The 16,120-nt window shown below is 38.1% G+C and overlaps 1 protein-coding gene across 1 annotated transcript in view; it reads left to right on the forward strand.

Moving 5' to 3' along the window:
• Positions 1-16,120, forward strand: part of LOC150077494 (uncharacterized) — a 51,806-nt gene that overhangs the window by 35,296 nt on the left and 390 nt on the right. Inside the window, exons 4-5 of the mRNA XM_090385921.1 lie at positions 6,085-6,220; positions 12,007-12,140. Of these exons, the coding sequence (XP_090242047.1) occupies positions 6,085-6,220; positions 12,007-12,140 (270 nt within the window). The remainder of the gene's footprint in view (positions 1-6,084; positions 6,221-12,006; positions 12,141-16,120) is intronic.

The raw sequence follows: 16,120 nt of genomic DNA on the forward strand, positions 1-16,120 counted from the left end.
GTTTTACCAAGATCATTAATATATGAGTTGGAATAAAAATGGGATGCTAGCAGATCAGCTTTATCCTAGGCTGAAGTTACAACAGAATCATCTAGTTTTGACAGAGATGGGCAAAAGTTGCAGCCAATAGCTTTGGCAAGAGACCAGAATGCTTAGCTACCATTAGGGCAAGAAGCAAGTTTTCTACTCTTAGCCTGTTCAAAATCTAGTTTGGACTGATTAATAACTGCTTTACAATTGTTGCGAGCTTTGGTGTAGACAGAAAATGAAAATTACGATATGCAACATTCTTCTCTTGAACAGCTTTAGCACATTTATTGGAAAACCAAGGTTTAGATAAAGGAAGATATTTTTAAGTGGAGTGTGGGATAAAGGATTCCATTCCTACAAGAATAATTTCACTGACACGATATGAGCAAACATTGACATCAGGAGTTTTGAAACAGTAATCCAATCACGGAAAAGAAGAAATGAAATCTTGCAGGGCATTGACGATTGGACTGGAGATGTGCAAATGTATCCCCAATTCACAAAGGGGGTTCAAAAGGTGACACAAATAATTATAGACCTGTTAGTTTAACTTCTGTTCCAGGGAAAATAATAGAGTCACTGGTTAAAGAGGTGATACAGGATCACCTAGACAAGTCAGCAGTAATAGCTCAGACACTGCATGGGTTTGTTAAAGGGAAGTCTTGTCTGACCAATTTGATTGGATACTATGATGTGATCACAAAGGAATTGGATGCAAAAAATAATTTTGATATCGTATACTTAGATTTCAGGCAAGCTTTTGATACTGTTGCACATGGAAGACTGCTGTACAAATTGGAGCGGTATGGCATTAAGGGCAAGTTACTGCAACGGATAAAGGGATGGTTGAGTGGGAGACGGCAGAGAGTGGTAATAAATTGACACTGCTCTAAGTAGACTAATGTTATTAGTGGAATCTCCCAGGGTTTGGTGCTGGGCCCATTGTTGTTTTGTGTATTTATCAATGATATCGATGAAGGTATATCAAGCTTAATATCCAAGTTTGTAGACGATACAAAGGTTGGCAGGGTTGTTAATGACAGTGAAGACAGTATGCTACTGTAACATCTAGAAAATTTAGACAGATGGGCTAAGAAGTGATAACTGAAGTTTAACATTGACAAATGCAAAGTACTCCATATGGGTAGCAGTAACCCAAGAGAAACATATGAACTGTGTGGTACTACTCTCAGGGAGGTGGAGAATGAAAAAGACCTGGGGGTAATTGTGCAGTCAGATATGAAGCTCTCTGAGCAGTGCAGACGGGTTGCCAGAGCAGGTCATGGAGTTTTGTCAATGATATATAGGATTTTGCTAGCAGAGACAAGGAGGTGATTATCCCTTTGTATAAGGCAATGGTCAGGCCACACCTTGAATACTGTATACAGATCTGGAGGCCTCACTTTAGGAAGGATGTAGAATTGTTAGAATGAGTACAGAGAAGGGCAACAAGATTGGTGAGAGGAAAAAAGGAGCCAACCGGGCTAGCCAGGTGGGTAAAGTGCCTGCCTGGCAACCCAAAGGTCACAGGTTCAAATCCCACCCTTTTTCCTTGGATCAGAGTAAAATGCAAAAACTTTGGGAGGTGCATTATGGCCAGAGAAGCCAATGTGCCAACAACTAACAAAAAAAAAAAAAAAAAAAAAGGCTTAAGTTCTGCAAGTTGCAGCATCTAGAGACTAGACACCTGCGAGGTGATCTGATCGAGGTGTATAAGGCCACTTCCGCTTGCTCAGATTAAGAACCTGAGGGGGCATAGATTCAAATTGAGGAAAGACAGTTGTAGAATAGATGTGCAGAAGTTTGCCTTTAGCCAGCTGGTAGTTGATTGCTGGAACAGACTTCCATCTGTTGTTGTTGTGGAAGTTGATAGCTTAAATAAATTAAGATTGAACTAGACAAGCATTTGGAGTGACCGGATAGGTGAAATGGGAAGGGTTTTTTTTTTTTTTTGGATGATTAGCATTAGCATTAGCATTAGTAGAGGCATTTGATGCAAGAAAGCAAGCTTATGCAGCATCAGCCAAAAAAAAAAAAAAAAAACCACTTCCACTTCACCCCTCTGTTCATTCAAAATACCTGTCCAGCTGAGCCTTAAACTTATTTAGGCTATCAACCTCCACCACAAGGGATGGAAGTCTGTTCCACCAACCAACCACCCGCTGGCTAAAGGCAAATTTTCGCACGTCTATCCTACATCTGTCTTTCCTCAATTTGAATTTATGCCCTCTCAGGTGATTTTTCTGAGCTAGAGGAAGAATCCCATCAGCATTGAGCATGCTTAAACCATTCAAGGCTTTATACACCTCTATCAGATCACCTCGCTGGTGCCTAGTCTCCAGACACTGTAATTTGGAAAACTTAAGCCTTTCTTCGTAAGAGCACCCCTTTGTTCCATTCACTAATCTTGTTGCCCTTCTCTGTACTCGTTCCAGCAGCTCTACATCCTTCTTGAAATGAGGCCTCCAGACCTGTATACAGTACTCTAGGTGTGGCCTGACCATCGCCTTATACAATGGAATAATCACCTCCTTATCCCTGCTGGAAAAATTCCTGTATATCATTGACAATACTCCATGAGCTACTCTTGCAGCCCATCTGCACTGCTCAGAGAACTTCATATCTGCCTGCACAACCACCCCCAAGTCCATTTCATTCTCTACCACTGTCAGTGTTGTACCACAGAGTTGATACGTTGCTCTGGGGTTGCTGTTTCCCATGTGTAGTACTTTACATTTGTTAATGTTAAACTTCATTTGCCACCTCTCAGCCCATCTGCTCAACCTTTCCAGATCCTGTTGCAGCAGCATAGTGTCAGTAGTGTCCTTGACAACCCTACCAACCTTTGTATCGTCTGCAAACTTGGACATTAAGCCCGATATACCATCATCAATATCATTTATAAATACAGAAAACAATAATGGACCCAACACTGAGCCCTGAGGGACTCCACTAATAACATCAGTCCACGATGAGCAGTGTCCATTGATTACCACTCTCTGTCTTCTCCCCCTCAACCACCCCTTTATCCATAGCAGCAATTTGCCTTCAATGTCACACTGCTCCAATTTGTGTAGCAGTCTTCCATGTGCAACAGTATCAAAAGCCTTTCTAAGATCCAAGTATATAATATCAAAGTTATTCCCTGCATCCAGTTCTTTTGTGACTGCATCATAGTATCCAATCAAGTTGGTCAGGCAAGACTTCCCCTTAACAAAACCATGCTGTGTCTGAGCTATAACTGAAGTCTTGTCTAAATGATCCTGCAGTGCTTCTTTAACCAGTGCCTCCATTAATTTTCCTGGAACAGAAGTTAAGCTCACAGGTCTATAATTACTTGTGTCAGCCTTTGATCCTCCTTTGTGAATTGGGGTCACATTTGCACATTTCCAGTCTATGGGTACCCTCCCTGAGTCCAAGGAAGCTCTCATAATTATGGCTAAGGGTTTGCTTACTTCCTTTGCTGCCTCCTTTAATATAACTGGATAGATCCCATCCACCCCGGGTGCCTTTCTTGTGTTTATCTTCAACAGTTTCTCCTCCACTTTACTCCCAGTTATTTCAAGATTCTGTAGCTTACTGCTAGAGTTGAATACACCTCTGGCATTCCCCTCGCTGAATAACTCCTCATGTGTGAATGTCGATGCAAAATATTCATTTAGTTTGTTAGCTACCTGAGCAGGATCATCAACACTTGACCCATCAATATCAAGTGGACCAATCTGATTCATCCCCTTCCTTCTAGAGTTTACATAAGTAAAGAACTCTTTGCTGTTTTTCTTTGCATCCCTTGCCAAGGATTTCTCGTAATCTGCCTTCGCCCGCCTAACCTCCTTTGTAACTTGGTTGCATATCAACTTGTATCTATCATAGGCTTCTGTGTCATGTGTTAATTTGTATGTATCCCATGCATTTTTCTTCTCTGCCATATGCCTCATTAGTTCATCTGACATCCATTTTGGCCTAAACCTTGAACAATATTTCTTAGTTGGTATGTAAAGCCTAGTAGCTTCCAAGATAAGTTCTTTGAATGCTTTCCATTTTGAATTTGCTGTTGGTAACATCATCAGTTGGTCCCACTGTATAGAATTTAAATACTGTCTCAGTCCATCGTAGTCGCCTTTACGGAAGCAATAACCCTTCCCTTTACCCCTAATGGTAGTTACCTCTTTGAGTAAATCCCACTTCAGCACACTGTGATCACTGCCACCTAGTGGTTCATTTATCTGCAGATTCTTAATGCATGAAGAATCACTGCTGATAATCAAATCAAGAGTATTACTCCCTCTAGTTGCCTCCCGAACGTGCTGATGTAGAAAACAATCATCCAATAAATCCACAAAAGCCCTGCTAGTGTGTGAGTAACAAGCCCCCAAATTCCAGTCAATATCTGGGAAATTAAAATCTCCCATTATAAGACACCCTGATTTACTGGCCCACTCTATTTCCCTGTACAGTTCCTTATTATACTCATCAGAGTCATTAGGCCTATAGCACACTCCTACTCTCAATTTTGATCTCCCAATGTTTATGTCACACCAAACTGACTCCACACTGCACTGTCCAGCGATGTCGACTGGCTTCACTTCCTTGGTTTTTATGTGTTTCTTAACTAATAGCATAACACCTCCCCCCTTCCTATCCTGTCTGTCCTTTCTGTAGACGTTGTACTCCCCAAATTGCAGTTCCGCATCCCTTATATCTGTGTGACACCACGTCTCTGATATCCCAACAATATCTGCCTTCGATGTTTTGAGCAATACCTCAAATTCATCAAATTTATTTACTAAACTCCTAGCATTGGTGTACACGCAAGTATACCTGCACCTGTTTCTATTCTTAGCTACCCTAACACAACCCATGTGTTTACTTGTACCGCAATGGCTCCCAACAGTCTCTGAAATACCATGCATCTTGTTTTTCAGGCTTCTGCTCATTCTAATAGAAGCAGTGCAAGAATCTCTTTCACCTCTGCCAGTGGCTACTGTCAATCTATTGGTCTTTGTCTCCCCCCAAGCTAGCAGTTTTCCGACCCACCTAACACTGCCTCGATAGCATCAGCAAATGTTCTTGCACCCTTTCTATTTAAGTGTATCCCATCCCTGTAGAAGCAATCTCTCCTGTTAACAAGTACAGTCCAGGCTGAAAAAAATTCTACCCCTTGAGCCTTGCACAATCTTTCCAGGGCCGAATTGATCAACAAGGCTCTCATCATATACTCCCTCCTATCGTGTCTAGGCAGAATTGCAGACACTTTCAAATTCAACCCTAATTCTCGGCTTTTGTCCAACAGTGACCTGTACTTGATGCTGTATAAGCTTGCTTTCTTGCACCATATGCCTCAACTAATGTTAATCCCTGTGATATACTAATGCTAATCCTAGCTACACTACTGAAAGATTGAATACTTGCATGTAATGGGGTGTATTTATAACACTTTTGCCCCAGGCATAGGATTGTCTAGTTCTGGCTCTGCAACCTTGGTTAATGTTAGTATTAGTTTCAACCCATTTCGGTTGCACTCTGGGTGATTATTAAGTTTGAATTAAAATTCAACTACGGATATCTTTGTAGGGTATGATGAACATTGTACAGCGAAATTATATCCATGTTGTAATGTGCTTATTTATTCTGTTGTTAGTGGGCAAGAAGATGGATTAATAACTGATTTATTATTTTGTGTATTATGAGCATTCAACTTATGCATGAGATTTTATCCCTTCTTGCAATGTCTGTTTTCAGTAATTTGGCTGTATTCTTTCTTGATTAATGACTTTAAAAGATTTCCAGATATCAGAAAATACATCTGTTTAAACAGAAAAAATTTCTTACAGTATTTATTAGAGTTCATAACAGATTATGGACAAGCAAACTCTTTTCTATTATCTCTTATGAATGTAACATAAAAGACACAACTTGATGTCTGTTATGTTACAATTCAAACAAACTGATGAAAAAGCTTGCTTAATCTGTTGCACATCATAATATTGTCTAAACATGTGATATTGCCTTAAATGAATATTAATCAAAGATGTTTAATGATTTATATTTTAGGAAAGTTAATAGAGTTCCAGCAGCACGAGTGATAAGAAAAACTTTCAAGAGACCTTATTTCATTCCAGCAAATAGTGAGGTATCTTTACAGAGATTCCTATACATCGATGGACCTGAATCACCACAATACATATTGGTAGGTTTTCTTAACAAATCACAGGATGATTACATCCTGTGATTTGTTAACTTATACTAAAGCACAAATTGGTCCTACCATATCCAAAACTATCATACCTATGGTATGGTAGTTTGCTAAGGTTTGCCTCCCATGCCACAGTAGAGGGAAGACAAAGGTTACAGTAGAAAAAGAGTTGGTTTGTCATAGTTTCTACACAATACAGGAGCCCATTCATAAATCTTGTTGGGGGGGTTATAGTTTTGCCACTGGCAGCAGTATTGACATGACATACCATGCCATGCAACAAGATTAGTGAATCTTGTTGCATGGCATGGTATGTCATGTAGGGCAACAAGATTAGTGAATGGAACAAAGGGGTGCTCTTACGAAGAAAGGCTTAAGTTTTGCAAATTACAGTGTCTGGAGACTAGGCACTGGCGAGGTGATCTGATAGAGGTGTATAAAGCCTTGAATGGTTTGAGCAAGCTCAATGCTGATGGGATTCTTCCTCTTGCTCAGAATAATCACCTGAGAGGGCATAAATTCAAATTGAGAAAAGACAGATGTAGGATAGACGTGAGGAAATTTGCCTTTAGCCAGCGGGTGGTTGGTTGGTGGAATAGACTTCCATCCCTTGTCGTGGAAGTTGATAGCCTAAATAAGTTTAAGGCTCAGCTGGACAGGTATTTCGAACGAACAGAGGGGTGAAGTGGAAGTGGTTATTTTTTATTTATTTATTTTATTTTATTTTATTTTATTTTTTTGGCTGAGGCTGTATAAGCTTGCTTTCTTGCATCAAATGCCTCTACTAATGCTAATGCTTGCATTGCATTGCATTGTACCATTTGGATACTATCATGCATACCTGCAGACCCATCCTCTGCTCTCTCCAAGAAGAATGGAAAGGATGACTGACTGTAAATTGTGAAGCCATAGCACACTATCACTTCACTTTAGTTTGGTAAGTGCTTTTCTGACAGCACATGTGAAATTTTCTCCTCTTGAATGAATCATATGTGTTGATATCCAAGTCATTGTATGGAGCATTTAAGAGTGAAGTGGACATTCCTGGTTATTATTATTATTTTTTTATAGTGTGGCACAACTCACTTTTCCTTATGATCAAAGTAAAAGGTCCACACACTGGACCACAGTATTGGTACTAACTAGAGCTGTAGTGGACAGTATATGCTGTATATCCTCTGAATTTTTTTAGGTGAATAGCATATACCTTCCGGATTTATATATATATATACATGGATATACCCTCTGGAATATGATTAATAAGCACAGTATACCCTCTGCATATGTAACATTCCCAGAGTATACCTTCTGCTAATTTTATTACTACAGCACTGGTACTAACAATTCTTGCATCTGCCTCTTTTATTATGATATGGTTTATCTTAGCAACTGTAGTCATGGCCATTACATATGTGTCCTGTTCTGTCTCCTGCAGCTACATCCTATTTCTTCAGACCTGTTCACTGAGGGCTTGGTCTTTGGCAAATATTGTGTGGATGAGATTTTCCATAGATCAAGGACTAGTACTAAAGCATGAGAGAGTGCAATAACAAGTAGTTAACTTATTTATATACTGTATAATTATTAAGCACTATACAGATTGAGAGGGTTTTCCACTTTGTTGGAGAAACCTGTAGGTTCATATCAGAGAGAGAGAGAGAGAGAGAGAGAGAATCCTTAAAGGCCTCTTCAATTACACCTGTAGATTGTCTCAAGCAGAGGAATTGGGTTTCCCTTGTGAGTTATCCAGGATTTGTGAGCATACAAATCCAGTGAACACATACAGATATAATACACAATATACCACATGAAATGGTAAGCTATGACTAAATAGTCAATCCACCAGAAATCGTCACCCAATAAGTTGAGTGCATGTTCCTCATAACATATGAGCTTGCCATCTGAACTTAGAGCTATTATTGAGATATTCAGCTGTGATGTCCCAAAGTTTTGTTATAAACAGTCTTTATATTTTGTTTTTCTTTAAGTAAAGATGTGGATTCCTTGCTTTTTAAGGAGATATATGGAAGGCATCGTTATGTTTTATAGCGATATTCAGTTTGGTCTCCTATTCTCCATATGTTGTTTGAGTAACTTCCTCTCCCAAAAAAGGTTACTCTTACAAATTTAAACAATGTATGTGTATATGCATGTATACACATACATTACATATACACATACTGGGGGGATTCACTGACTAAAAGATTAACAGTAGTCACTGGCAGAGGTGGAAGTGATTCTTGCACTGCTTCTATTGGAATGAGCAGCAGCCTGAAAAACAGGGTGCAGAGGATTTCAGAGATTACTGGGAGTCATTCCAGAACAAGTAAATACATGGGCCGTGTTAGTGTAGCTAAGAATAGGAACAGTTGCATGTATACTTGTGTGTACACCAGTGCTAGGAGTTTGGTAAATAAATTTGATGAATTTGAGGTGTTGGTAAAAACAACAAAGGCAGATATTGTTGGGATATCAGAGACGTGGTGTCACACAGATATAAGGAATGCAGAAATGGAATTTGGGGAGTACAATGTATACAGGAAGGATAGACAGGAAAGGAAAGGAAGGGAGAAGGGGTTATGCTATTAGTTAAGAAACACATAAAATCCAAGGGAGTGAAGCCAGTCAACATCGCTGGACAGTGCAGTGTCGAGTCAGTTGGGTGTGACATAAGCACTGGGAGAGCAAAATTGAGAGTAGGAGTATGTTATAGGCCTAATGACTCTGATGAGTATAATAAACAACTGTACAGAGAAATACAGTGGGCCAGTAAATCAGATTATCTTATAATGGGGGAATTTAATTTCCCAGATATTGACTGGAAGTTGTGGGTTGGTCACACACACACTAGCAAGGCTTTTGCAGATTTATTGGATTGTTTTCTACAGCAGCATGTTCAGGAGGCAACTAGAGAGAGTAATACTCTTGATCTGGTTATCAGTAGTGATTCTTCATGCATTAAGAATCTGCAGATAAAGGACCACTAGGTGGCAGCGATCACAGTGTGCTCAAGTGGGATTTACTCAAAGAGGTAACTACCATTGGGGGAAAAGGGAAAGGTTTTTGCTTTTGTAAACGTGACTATAGTGGTCCGAGACAGTTTTGTAAATTCTATACAGTGGGACTAACAGCAAATTCAAAATGGGAAGCATTCAAAGAATTAATCTTTGGAAGCTACTAGGCTTTTCATATCAACTAAAAAATATTGTTCAAGGTTTAGGCCTAAATGGATGTCAGATGAACTAATGAGACATGTGGCAGAGAAGAAAAATGCATGGGATATATATAAACTAATAGGTGACACAGAAGCCTATGATAGATATAAGCTGATCTGTAACAAAGTCACAAAGGAGGTTAGGCAGGCAAAGGCAGATTACGAGAAATCTTCGGCAAAGGATGCAAAGAAAACAGCAAAGAGTTCTTTACTTATGTAAACTCTAGAAAGAAGGGAATAAATTAGATTAGTGCACTTGATATTGATGGTTCAACTGTTGATGATCCTGCTCAGGTAGCAAACAAACTAAATGAGTATTTTGCATCTACATTCACACATGAGGGGTTATTCAGGGAGGGGAATGCCAGAAGTGTATTAAATTCTGGCAGTGATCTAGATGATTTTGTAATAACTGAGAGCAAAGTGGAGGAGACATTGTTGAAGATAAACATAAAAAAGGCACCTGGGGTGGATGGGATCTATCCAGTTATATTAAAGGAGGTAGCAAAGGAAGTAAGCAAACCCATAGCAATAATTATGAGCGCATCCTTGGACTCAGGGGAGGTACCCATGGACTGGAGATGTGCAAATGTGACCCCAATTCACAAAGGAGGATCAAAGGGCGACACAAGTAATTATAGACCTGTTAGTTTAACTTCTGTTCCAGGAAAATTAATGGAAGCACTGCAGAATCATCTAGACAAGACTTCAGTTATAGCTCGGACACAGCATGGGTTTGTTAAGGGAAAGTCTCATCTGACCAGTTTGGTTGGATACTATGATGTGGTCACAAAGGAACTGGATGCAAAGAATAATTTTGATATCATATATTTGGATCTTAGAAAGGCTTTTGATACTGTTGCACATGGAAGACTGCTGCAGAAATTGGAACAGTGTGGCATTGGAGGCAAATTGCTGGTATGAATAAAAGAATTGTTGAGTGGGAGAAGACAGAGAGTGGTAATCAATGGACACTGCTCTTCATTGACTAATGTTATCAGTGGAGTCCCCCAGTGTTGGGTCCATTGTTGTTTTCTGTATCTATTAATGATATTGATGGTATATCAGGCTTAATGTCTAATTTTGCAGATGATACGAAGGTTGGCAGGGTTGTTAATGACACTAATGACAGTATGCTGCTGCTGCAACAGGATCTAGAAAAGTTGGGCAGATGGGGTGAGAGGTGGCAACTGAAGTTTAACATTGACAAATGAAAAGTACTGTATATGGGAAGCAGTAACCCCTGAGTAACGTATCAACTGTGTGGTACTACACTGACGGTGGTAGAGAATGAAAAGGACTTGGGGGTAATTGTGCAGTTAGATATGAAGTTTTCTGAGCAGTACAGATGGTCTGCAAGAGTAGCTCATGGAGTCTTGTTAATGATATACAGGAATTTTTCTAGCAGGGATAAGGAGGTGATTATCCCCTTGTATAAGGCAATGGTCAGGCCACACCTTGAGTACTGTATACAGGTCTGGAGGCCTCATTTTAGGCAGGATGTAGAGTTGACAGAATGAGTACAGAGAAGGGCAACAAATTTGTTGAGAGGAAGAACAAAGGGGGTGCTCTTACAAAGAGAGGCTTAAGTTCTGCAAATTGCAGCATCTGGAGACTAGGCACTTACGAGATGGTTTGAATGGTTTGAGCATGCCCAATGCTGATCGGATTCTTCCTCTTGCTCAGAATAATCGCCTGAATGGGTATAAATTCAAATTGAGGAAATATAGTTGTAGGATAGATGTGCAGAAGTTTGCCTTTAACCAGCAGATGGTTTGGTTGATTGCTGGAACAAACTTCCATCTATCGTAGAAGATGATAGCTTAAATAGATTCAAGGCAGAACTAGACAAACATTTGGAGCGAGTGGACGGGTAAAATGAGAAGTTTTTTTTGCCTGATGCTGTATAAGCTTGCTTTCTTGCATCATATGCCTTTACTAATGCTAATTTATCTTAGCTTTGAAAGTAGTGTTAATTTCAAGGATTAACAATTAAACTGCATAATTATTAAGTTAATTTTATTGTAGAAAAACAGTTTACCTTTGGTATGCTATTTGCAATTCTTCATTGTTGAAAATAATTCTTGTTTTCATTCTTCCTGATTCAGGAAGAATGATAACTAAAATTACATGTATAAGGGTGAAAAACCACTTTAAAATCACAAGTACTGTGTGAAAGTTTTAGTTCGTTAATGGTAAACTAGCCTTTTTTTTCAAAATATAATTTGCTTTATAATAATTTGTAACCACTGACGTTATAAGTCACAGTTTAATTAGTGTCAACCTTACTACCTTAATACTTTATGAACAACCACATAATGTCTTCTCAAGACATCAAAACTGTATTTTTAAAAAAAGTTTACAGATGAAAATAGTTTTTTTCTAAAATTCTTTGTGCAAAATTACAGAATTTACATTAATCCCAAATGCACTGCACACAGTCTAAAAATTATGATAATTAATTTCTGTGTAGCAGAAGTACAGATGAAAAAATGTACAGATTTCAGTTGATATAATTTCTCCATTTATATTGAAATGTACACACTTTCTTTCTCCCTTTCTACAGCCACTTATAGAGTTCACCAATGTGTGGCTAGCACAAGGGCAAGGCATTCGATTGATTGTGCTGGATCCTTCTGAAGCATGCCGACAGAACTGCTCTTCTGTATCAGTGCTTCTCATGCCAAAACATGTGTGTAGGTAATTTTTCTAGCTATCAGAATAAAATCTGCTTAACACTGACTTGAATTATAAACAGTTAATTTTTTGACAATTTCTAAATCTCCTGTCTTCTCTAAGAAAGTAAGTAAATTAAAAATCGTTTTTTAAATCTATATGACAAAAAAAATCAGTATGAAAAATTGAAATTATATCATTGTTAATTGTAAATTCACACTGATATAATTCTGATTATTTGTAAATAATTCAAAATATCCACATTGTGATCTGCTGCATCATTTACTATTTTTTAATTGGAGTGATTGGCTACAAATTGCATCATCTTCCACCTCTATTATTTTCCTATAGTTTTGATTTCAGCTTCAGTTCTTTCACTGCTTTTTTTTTTTTTTTTTTTTTGTATAATTAGACTGCTGTTATAAAAATATTGTCTGTTATTTAATGCAGTAGAAGTCCTCTCAACTGACCTCCACTTTACAGACCCACTGGATTAACTGACACTCCCCATCTTTCCTCCTTAAAACATACCGTTTCATGCCTATGGCACACTGCAGTGTGTGCTTGCACTTAGTATGCTACACCATGCCAGCTGTTGAGTTGTATGTTACTCCAAAAGTTCAGCTGTGTGTTTGTCCAAACTATGTTTGCACCAGCAAAATGATTTGCTATTGTAATTACAATATAATTTAATTAAATATTAAATTAATGAAATATGGGTGAAAAAGGAAAAAAGAGTTGTTTCTATGAAAACTTTGGATGCCCTGGAACTACTTCATAAAGTTGAGTCTCTAAAAAAAATTGCTGTTGAATTAGCTGTGGGTAACAACTGTAAAAGTTTGGAATCATAAAAAATCTAGTAGGATTTTGCACTCAGTTTGTTTCACAATGGGCATTATTGCTGGAAATTATGGTCATTCCCAGCATTATACATGGAAGTTATCATAATTTCCAGGCATAATGCATTGTCTTGATTTATGCAAAATTCTTGGTTCATGTAAGAAAAACAACATGGAACTCTAATCAGTGGACCCATAAAAGCAGTATCAAAGAAAATTCTTGGTCTTCTATCAAAATATTCATTGTAAATAAAGTTTCATAGAAGTGAGAGATAGCTTGAATATTAGAAAAAATATGGTATTAATGTGCTCAGTATTAGTGGTGAGGATTATCTGCTGATAAGTCTCCTGTTTAAAAATATACAGAAGATTTAAGGTCATTTATCAATAGAGAAAAATTGACTGAAGAATAACTCCACAATATGGACAAATGTGGACGTGCTTCTATACCCTTCTTGTAAAAGTCAAGGCTCAATTCTAATAGCCACCAACACAATTTACATTGAACGTGTACATCAGTGTTGAAGTGCCTACATTGAACGTGTACATCAGTGTTGAAGTGCCTACATTGAACGTGTACATCAGTGTTGAAGTGCCTACAATAAAAAATTAAAAATAAAAAAAAATAAAAATAAAAAAATTCCAGTGGGTTGTTAAATGCTTCCAACAGTAGAAATTCATGTGAATGTGATTTTCTGAACATTGTGAGGTTACTGATTGTGGCAGAGATTGCATAAGATGTGCAATAATATGCCTAAACATTGAACGTGTACATCAGTGTTGAAGTGCCTACAATAAAAAATTAAAAATAAAAAAAAATAAAAATAAAAAAATTCCAGTGGGTTGTTAAATGCTTCCAACAGTAGAAATTCATGTGAATGTGATTTTCTGAACATTGTGAGGTTACTGAAGTGCCTACATTGAACGTGTACATCAGTGTTGAAGTGCCTATGAAGTGCCTACAATAAAAAATTAAAAATAAAAAAAAATAAAAATAAAAAAAAATAAAAATAAAAAAATTCCAGTGGGTTGTTAAATGCTTCCACATTGAACGTGTACATCAGTGTTGAAGTGCCTACAATAAAAAATTAAAAATAAAAAAATTCCAGTGGGTTGTTAAATGCTTCCAACAGTAGAAATTCATGTGAATGTGATTTTTCTGAACATTGTGAGGTTACTGATTGTGGCAGAGATTGCATAAGATGTGCAATAATATGCCTAAACACCAATAAGTTATTAAGTCCATTACATGTCGTGATCATCTGGACAAACCATCATTGGATTGCTGCAATTAATATTTATTTAGCTCAAAAATTAATGCCCGTTAAATACAAAATAAGAAGAAGAACTCTTTATTGCATACATAATGCACATGCCGTACACAATACCCTTCACGGCTACAAGCCAGGGGTTGCTACTTCTCATTTTTGAATCGAATACATCAAAAAAGGGGGAAAAAAAAATTTCCTGCCAGAATGAATTTTGTAGAAATGCACCCATTCAGAAGGCTGCAATTTGTAGCCTGGTGTGAGTATGTAAAGACATTTATTCCATTGTGGGATGCTTTATCTATACCCTTCTTGTAAAAGTCAAGGCTCAATTCTAATAGCCACCAACACAATTTACATTGAACGTGTACATCAGTGTTGAAGTGCCTACAATAAAAAATTAATGTTTTATCATTAATTTTATCAGAAAGATGCCACTTTAAAGACTCAAACAAATGAAAGTCTGAAGGAGATCCTTCTGGACTGTATGTAGGGTGCATTCTTTAACCTTTGACCAATTTTGTTATCGCAATGATAAAATCCCTCCATGTGTTAGGAGTCCTGGATGTTTATAGTGGATTTGCAACTTCATTCTCTCCGGTTTTGATGATATTGGTCAGTGTTGATTGTGGACCTACATTCCAAAAATACAGTCAGTCAAAAGAATGCCCCATACCAAAACACATTTGCTTTGATCTTCCAATAAGTGCAATCCTGAATTTTTTAGCTACACAGAACCCTTTGGCATTAGTATTAGTTGAGGCATATGATGCAAGAAAGCAAGCTTATACAGCATCAGCCAAAAAATAAAATAAAATAAACCCCTTCCCATTTCACCCATCCGGTCACTCCAAATGTTTGTCTAGTTCAGCCTTAAATTTATTTAAGCTATCAACTTCCACAACAGATGGAAGTCTGTTCCAGCAATGAACTACCCACTGGCTAAAGGCAATTTTCCACACATCTATTCTACATCTGTCTTTCCTCAATTTGAATCTATGCCCCCTCAGGTTCTTAGTTGGAGGAAGCGGAAGTATCCCATCAGCATTGAGCCTGCTCAAACCATTCAAGGCCTTATACACCTCAATCAGATCGCCTCGCAGGTGCCTAGTCTCCAGATGCTGCAACTTGCAGAATTTAAGCCTTTCTTCATAAGCGTACCCCTTTGTTCCTCTCACTAATCTTGTTGCCCTTCTCTGTACTCGTTCTAGAAACTCTACGTCCTTCCTAAAATGAGGCCTCCAGACCTGTATACAGCACTCAAGGTGTGGCCTGACCACTGCCTTGTACAACGGGATAATCACCTCCCTGTCCCTGCTAGCAAAATTCCTATATATCATTGGCAAAACTCCATGACCTGCTCTGGCAACCTGTCTGCACTGCTCAGAAAACTTCATATCTGACTGCACAATTACCCCCAGGTCTTTTTCATTCTCCACCTTCCTGAGAGTAGTACCACACAGTTGGTATGTTTCTCTTGGGTTACTGCTGCCCATATGCAGTACTTTGCATTTGCCAATGTTAAACTTCAGTTGCCAGTTAAACTTGTTTCCCATCTTGACCTGTCACCTTCATTACAGTAAAGAATCAGCAGCAGGCTAATGCCCATTCATGCAATATTCACCCCCCCCTTCCTGAATTTATTATACTAAAAGCACCAGTTTCATTGACATTCCATGTTTGCAATGCATTTTACTTGGTGTAGTGCCACTGCCTTTTGCTTTACTTGCCAGGTATAAAAAATGAACAGCAGTGTCATATATTTGCAGGTTTCAGAAATAACCCTCATTGTCACATAATATGACTACTGTATATATAATTTCATATTATGAAAATTGATTTAATTATAATATGATTAAAAGGCTTCAGACCAATATCTGTGTTACTTTACTTTTCA

The sequence above is a fragment of the Mastigoproctus giganteus genome, chromosome 12, assembly GCF_048544385.1.
Source record: "Mastigoproctus giganteus isolate SK-2022 chromosome 12, ASM4854438v1, whole genome shotgun sequence".
Taxonomy (NCBI): Eukaryota; Metazoa; Arthropoda; class Arachnida; order Uropygi; family Thelyphonidae; genus Mastigoproctus; species Mastigoproctus giganteus.